Here is a 7,646-nt window from a genome sequence, read left to right as displayed (position 1 = left end):
TCAAGCCAGTTGTTCCCTGCCTGTTCACCGCTTCAGCCTTGCTGTTCGAAATACACCAAAGGTGTACCCCTATTGCATTTTTTTGGGAAATCTGAGTGGGAGAATCTTCCAAATATATCTTGTTGGGTGCTGCAGATACGCTAGGTGTACGCTATCCAGTTAAGAACGCATCCACCTCGTTTCAGCGGGGTCCTACCCACAGTGGTTATGACTGAAGAAGTACAGACTCTTCTGCGAAAGGAGGCTATAGAAAGGGTCCCTCTTCCCAGCAGGTAGTCAGGGTTTTACAGCCGGCACTTCATCATGCCAAAGAAGGATGGGGGGTTGCATCCAATTTCTTGCTATCTCAATCGCGCTGTAGCAAAGCTCAAGTTCAAGATGCTTACACTCAAACAGATCATGTCACAAATCTGGTCTGTGGCAGGACCATCATCTATCCTGGCGCATACACCGATCAGGCATAACATTATGATCACTGACAGTTGAAGTGAATAACACTGATTATTTCTTCATAACCGGACCTGTTAGTGGGTGGGATATATTAGGCAGCAAGTGAACATTTTGTCCTCAAAGTTGAAGTATTAGAAGCAGAAAAAATGGGCAAGCGTAACGATTTGAGTGAGTTTGACAAGGGCCAAATTGTGACGGCTAGACGACTGGGTCAGAGCATCTCCAAAACTGCAGCTCTTGTGGGGTGTTCCCGGTCTGCAGTGGTCAGTGGCACTTTGAGGTTAAGACCTGTAGTTCGTACTAGGGTGCCGGCCTGGGATTTGGCCATCTTATTACAAGGTCTTTCTGAGGCTCCCTTTGAGCCGATTGAAGAAATTCCTGAAAAGTTTCTCACTCTAAAGACTATCTTTCTGCTGGCTATTACGTCTCTCAAGAGAATAGGTGACATTCAAGCCCTTTCGGTGGCGCCCTTGTGCTTGGAATTTGCACCCGGCATGGTTAAGGCCTTCCTACACCCTAGGCCGGGCTATGTTCCTAAGGTTCCTACTAATATTGTAAGACCAATTATACTGCAGGCCTTTTGTCCTCCTCCCTTCCAGACATCAGACCAGGAAAAGCTTAATCTGCTCTGCCCTGTGTGGACTTTAGATGCTTATGTCCATTGAGCTGCCCTGTGGAGCAAAGCTGAACTGTTTGTGTGTTTCGGGTCACCTAGAAAGGGGTGCCCAGCATCTAAGCAGAACATGAGCAAGTGGGTGGTTGAAGCCATTTCACTTGTTTATGTAAGGGCTTGTCAGTGGTTTCCCTACAGGAAGTGTGTGATGTGGCCTTGCCGCACACGTTTGTGAGATTTTAGGAACTTGACCTTAGCTCTACACCGGAGGCACAGGTGCTTGCTTCCTCGTTCACAATGGACGGGCATCTGGCTCCTATGGCGACGTGGGTATTGCATTCCCACAGCAATGACTCAGCGGGAGTTCCCTTGAAAGGGAACATCTTGGTTATGTATGTAACTTTAGTTCCATGAAGAGGGAATGAGACGCTGCTTCGTACTCCCTGCATACCCTTGATCTTCTTGCTTCAGTCTTATCAGACATTTACACACCCCTTGCAGCATAATTGTATCAAAATAAGAGGGATCATGTTATTTTTTTATTTAGTACTGTCCTAAATAAGATATTATACATAAAACATGTTTACATATAGTCCACAAGACAAAAAATACCTGAATTTATAAAAAAATTACCCCATTCAAAAAAGTTTTCAAACAGTGATGGCATTGTCCAGCTCAGTTCACTTCTCATCCAATAATGTCAGTAATATTGTTGAATATTATGTGTCCTCAACTAAGCAAGCCAAAAGGCGACAGTGGCGAGGAACCCAAACTCCACCAGGAGACAGAAATGGAGAAAAAAAGCACATTAGGAGAAACCCAAGGTTATAGGAATAGGTTATGGTTATGATTGAGGATTAGGGTTAAGACTTGACAGGAATGTTGTTCCAGGACCAACAAAATATGTTGAACATGTTTTACATGACAAAATCATGATTGCAGCTAGAATGCTAGGACATGATTTGAATGTGAAGATTCTTACGAATTAAATTTGTTTGATTCAGACAAGTGGACGTTACCGCTGGGTGGACAACTGGCTTATGAGATACAGCAAATGGGCAACAGGAGAGCCCAAAAACAATTTAGCTTGTGTATATATTGACACGGATGGCGAATGGAAAACGGCTACATGCAACAACACGTATTATTCCCTGTGCAAGCGATCCCCAGGTATTTCATTCACAATCATTTCATCCAATTAATACCTAGATCGTCTTGCATAATTTAACTTGAGAACTGGTGTGTTGTTGCTTTTGTGACCATTTCCTTCACACACTAAGCTCAACTATAGAAAATAGAAAATAATTAACTTTATATAATGGATCTGTCTGAATACTCGATTCTGATTGGCTGGAATTTAATATGCTAACGTCCTTCCGCTGTCCCGCAGATGTCGCTCCCACAGATCCTCCTCAGATGCCTGGGAACTGCCCAGAGTCAAAGAAGCGCAAAACCTGGATCCCTTTCAGAGGACACTGCTACGCCTTCATGGCCTCCATGTCGGACAACTGGGCTCATGCCACAGTGGAATGCATGAGGATAGGTAGGCATTACTTTCTGTTTAGTTTTAATGTAAACAGAATTCACATGAGAGTATTGCATCAATACAGTGATACTATATGATACTTATTCACTTATTTTAAACAGCATTGTAATAAAATGTAAAGGGGTCATGACCTTGAAGTTCACTTATAATGTTAATAGTACTATATGTGCAAAAACAATTATTTTAAAGTCATTGCATAGGTGTCAAGATCACCAGTGAGAGTGCCCGTGTAGTCCACGAGAGGGCACTCCACCTCAGACTATTGCCATATTACCACAGACTATATTACCCACAATACTCACTGCCCGGACACATCATTCCTGATTACATCCACCTGTGTCTCATTTACCTTTTTAGCTCACCCTATATAAGCCTGGTCAAGTCTGTCATTCATTGTGAAGTCTTGTTTTGTTCACACTGCATTTCTGAGTGTTTTCCCTGGTTTCTTGTCTCTTGGTTTTGGATTTCTTGCCTGTTCCGTGTATGACCCTTTTGCCTGTCTCTCCTGTCTTGTTTGCCTGATTGGACTGATTACCTGTTTTGACCTCTTGCCTGTTTGTTGACTACAATTGTGGATCACCCCAATACATACTGCCTTTGAATCCTCAACCTTTGTGTCTCAGAGCACTTCCGTAACAGAAGACTTAGCCCCTCATGGATCCAGCAGTAAGCCTCATTCGACTCCGTCAAGGTAACCGACCACTTGAGGACCACACCAGAGATTTTCTGGAACTCGCATACCTTATAGACTTTGTGCTCTTATTGACTTTTGTTGTTATGGACTTAATGATTACTACCAATCTAAACTCATCTGTGATGGTCCTCGAGGGTCACTGATCGAGTTTCTGGACTATGCCCTATGGTTGAGTGGTTCTGCATTCACTGTGGGAGTCGCAGAGGAGGAACCGCAGTACCCACCAGTCCAGAGTCCAGCGACGTTCCCTGTCTCCGTCCAGAGCCCAGTGACGTTCCCTGTCTCCATCCAGAGTCCCAGAGCCACTGACCAGCATCCAAAGATGGCCCCAGCCACAGACCAGCTTCCAGAGATGGCTCCAGCCACAGACCAGCATCCAGAGATGGCTCCAGCCACTGACCAGCATCCAGAGATGGCTCCAGCCACAGACCAGCAATCAGAGATGGCTCCAGCCACAGACCAGCATCCAGAGATGGCTCCAGCCACAGACCAACATCCGGAGATGGCTCCAGCCACTGACCAGCGTCCATAGATGGCACCAGCCACTGACCAGCGTCCATAGATGGCACCAGCCACTGACCAGCATCCATAGATGTCTCCAGCCACTGACCAGCATCCATAGATGGCTCCAGCCACTGGCCAGCATCCAGAGATGACTCCAGCCCTTGACCAGCATCCAGAGATGACTCCAGCCACTGACCAGCATCCAGAGATGACTCCAGCCACAGATCAGCATCCAGAGATGACTCCAGGCACTGACCAGCATCCAGAGATGACTCCAGCCCTTGACCAGCATCCAGAGATGACTCCAGCCACTGACCAGCATCCAGAGATGACTCCAGCCCTTGACCAGCATCCAGAGATGACTCCAGCCACTGACCAGCAACCAGAGATGACTCCAGCCACAGATCAGCATCCAGAGATGACTCCAGCCACTGACCAGCATCCAGAGATGACTCCAGCCACAGATCAGCATCCAGAGATGACTCCAGCCCTTGACCAGCATCCAGAGATGACTCCAGCCACAGATCAGCATCCAGAGATGACTCCAGCCCTTGACCAGCATCCAGAGATGACTCCAGCCACTGACCAGCATCCAGAGATGACTCCAGCCACAGATCAGCATCCAGAGATGACTCCAGGCACTGACCAGCATCCATAGATGGCTCCAGCCACTGACCAGCATCCATAGATGGCTCCAGCCACTGACCAGCCACTGACCAGCATCCAGAGATGGCTCCAGGCACTGACCAGCGTCCAGAGATGACTCCAGCCAGAGACCAGCATCCAGAGATGGCTCCAGCCACTGACCAGCATCCAGAGATGACTCCAGCCACTGTCCAGCATCCAGAGATGGCTCCAGGCACTGACCAGCGTTCAGCGTTCAGCGTTCAGCGTTCAGCGTTCAGATCTCTACTGTGAATAATAATGTATACTGTACATTGTATATTATTATTATTATTATAGCGTAATGTATATTGTTTAATGTATGTTTTAGTGTGTATATTGTTTAAAGTATATTGTTTAAAGTATATTGTTTAAAGTATATGTATATTGTAAGTATGTGTATATTGGTTAAAGCTGTGAGAACCACACTCACATTGTGTAAATTATTTATTGTTTATTGTAGAGTTTACTGTGCTGTGAGTAATTGTGGGCGCATCAGTGTAATCTGATGCTGCTCTAAATGTTGTACATGTCATGTCGTGACTACTAAGTTGCTCGGAACTGCACCAAGAATTTCACCTGCTGTTGCACTTGTGTACATGGCTGTGTGACAATAAAGTGATTTGATTGATTTGATTTTGAGATGGCTCCAGCCACTGACCAGAATCCAGAGATGGCTCCAGGCACTGACCAGCGTTCAGAGATGGCTCCAGCCACTGACCAGCATCCAGAGATATCTCCAGCCACTGACCAGCATCCAGAGATATCTCCAGCCACTGACCAGCGTCCAGAGAGGGCTCCGCCTCCTTCTGTCAAGAGTCCAGAGAGGACTCCATCTCCTGTCCCGAGTCCAGAGAGGACTCCGACCGGACCACCTGCTCAGCTGTGGTGGTCATCTGCTCCACCATAGGGTTCAATAATGCCTGCACTACTGTGGTGGTCACCTGCTCCACCATGGTGGTCAGCCCTTCTACCCTGGTCATCTCACTGCCCGGACACATCATTCCTGATTACATCCACCTGTGTCTCATTTACCTTTTAGCTCACCCTATATAAGCCTGGTCAAGTCTGTCAATCATTGCGAAGTCTTGTTTTGTTCACACTGCATTTCTGAGCGTTTTCCCTGGTTTCTTGTCTCTTGGTTTTGGATTTCTTGATTATCCACGATTGTGGATTACCCCAATAAATACTGCGTTTCGATCCTCAACCTTTGTGTCTTGGAGCAGTTCCATAACAGTAGGTAAATGTCAGCCATTAAGTGACTGAACACCAGTGGGCGGGGCCTATAGAATGATTATGTATGATAACTATTGGTCGATGTGTTGCTCTGGAGGCGGGCATATGCAAATATATTTGCCAGTGTGATGTCACAGATCACCCAATATCAAAACAAGCAGCTTTTGGCGCTTGATTAAATAAATGCTGTGTTTATAATGAGGATTTAATGGTACGAAGACCTCTTATATTTCAAAAGATCAAGGCAGTGCTGATTAAGTAAAAACTGTGTAATTTCAGGGGCAACGCTGCTGACTATCGAGGACTCAGTAGAATCCAAGTTTATCCTTCAGAACTTGGACATTATGCAGGATGGAATCAAATCGTTCTGGATCGGCATGCACCGCAGTCATACGGGTTAGAAATGAATCCAGACAAACACAATACTCTAAATGATCTCAGAAGCACCATCTGATAATGTGTGTGTGTGTGTGTGTGTGTGTGTGTGTGTGTGTGTCACAGGTCAATGGATGTGGATTGATAATACAGTGGTTGATTACACAAACTGGAAGCCCCGGATGCCTAATGATGTTGGTTCTTGTGTGGAGATCCAGTCGAGCACTGGGATGTGGAACACCGCACACTGCACTATTTACAGGCCTTATGTCTGCAAGACTGCAAAAGGTTAGTTATGCAAGCAGATATACAAATGCAACTTTAATAGATTATTCAGTTTAATAGTGTAGGTTACCTTTCGTAAACATGTACACATATGTCTTTATATTTCAGTTATACCACCAACAGAGAAACCAGCAGTACCACGTATGTATCTATGTTTCATTCATTGAAATGAATTATAATTAGGGCTGTCATAAGATGAAAGTTTAATGATGTTTAATTCTGCAGTCGCGGTGGTGGAGGAGGCTCCTCATGGCTCCGCGGGCATCGCAGTCGGGGTCGTCCTGGTCATCATCGCTGTGGCAGGCCTCGGCACATTTCTGTTCTTCAAGAGAAGCCCTAGACCTGTGTTTGGAGAGTGTGCGTTTGACAACAGACTCTATAGCAACTCTGACCTGATACGGCCTCCTGTCACTGTCGATACTAAAGGACTCGTCGCCAACATCGAACAGAATGAGCATGCCTAACACACACACACACACACACACACACACACACACACACACACACACACACACACACACACACACACACACACACACACACACACACACACACACACACACAGAGTCCTCCCTAAGTCTGAAAGTCAGATGTTGCACATCTCCAAGAGCTCTTCATATGGAAAGCATCTGTTGTGTGAAAACATCCTTTAAAAAGCAGTTTTACTTATTTAGAAATATCCTGAACGTTACAGTGTCTTGCACTTCAATGGAACAATATGTTTTAATCCAGTCTAAACAGGGATAGGACAAATGGAGCTTTGGGAAACTCTGAATTAATTGAACCCATTGCTTCGTAAAATGATTTCGTCTTGAGAAGAAAAAATGAAACGCCACTCCCCGGCTGGTCAAAACTGTAAATGCGATGAGAACACAGTCCAAAACGTATAATGACAATTTACAACTAATTGAAAATGCTTTCATGAAAGTGTATCTTTTAAATGTAATCTACAAATCATTAAATATCATTAAATATGAAGTGTGTGTATAATTTGAGTTCTTTTATACAATTTTAGTGCTTGTTTTGTTTTTTTGAGAGGGCTTCACTAATCAGGACATTAAATATCATTATGATTCTGTAAGTCCCGGGGGCGGGGGCCCAGAGCCTCAAGATGATTTCAAATGATTTCAAATCCAGTGTGTAGAAATGTTCACACCAGGACAGCGCCAGGCAGATAGACAACGCAAACCCCAAAACAGGTTTTGTAATAGTTTTAAAATGATATTGTTATCATTTTCGTGTAAACTTCAAAAAACGTGAATCTGTGAGAATGGTGACAT

The 7,646-nt window shown here is 45.0% G+C and overlaps 1 protein-coding gene across 1 annotated transcript in view; it reads left to right on the top strand.

The window, feature by feature from the left end:
- LOC307139501 (macrophage mannose receptor 1-like) overlaps nt 1-7,342 on the top strand; it is a gene marked incomplete at its 5' end in the record, with an annotated part of 53,813 nt that extends 46,471 nt beyond the window's left edge. The window contains 6 exons of the mRNA XM_079838500.1: nt 2,068-2,233; nt 2,454-2,606; nt 5,986-6,102; nt 6,208-6,369; nt 6,475-6,507; nt 6,592-7,342. Of these exons, the coding sequence (XP_079694626.1) occupies nt 2,068-2,233; nt 2,454-2,606; nt 5,986-6,102; nt 6,208-6,369; nt 6,475-6,507; nt 6,592-6,830 (870 nt within the window). The 3' untranslated portion in view covers nt 6,831-7,342. The remainder of the gene's footprint in view (nt 1-2,067; nt 2,234-2,453; nt 2,607-5,985; nt 6,103-6,207; nt 6,370-6,474; nt 6,508-6,591) is intronic.
- Nucleotides 7,343-7,646: the final 304 nt, after the last annotated feature.

The sequence above is a fragment of the Gobio gobio genome (genome assembly GCF_949357685.1).
Source record: "Gobio gobio genome assembly, chromosome: 2".
In the NCBI taxonomy this organism is placed as follows: domain Eukaryota; kingdom Metazoa; phylum Chordata; class Actinopteri; order Cypriniformes; family Gobionidae; genus Gobio; species Gobio gobio.
This window is presented reverse-complemented; position numbering and strand designations above follow the sequence as displayed.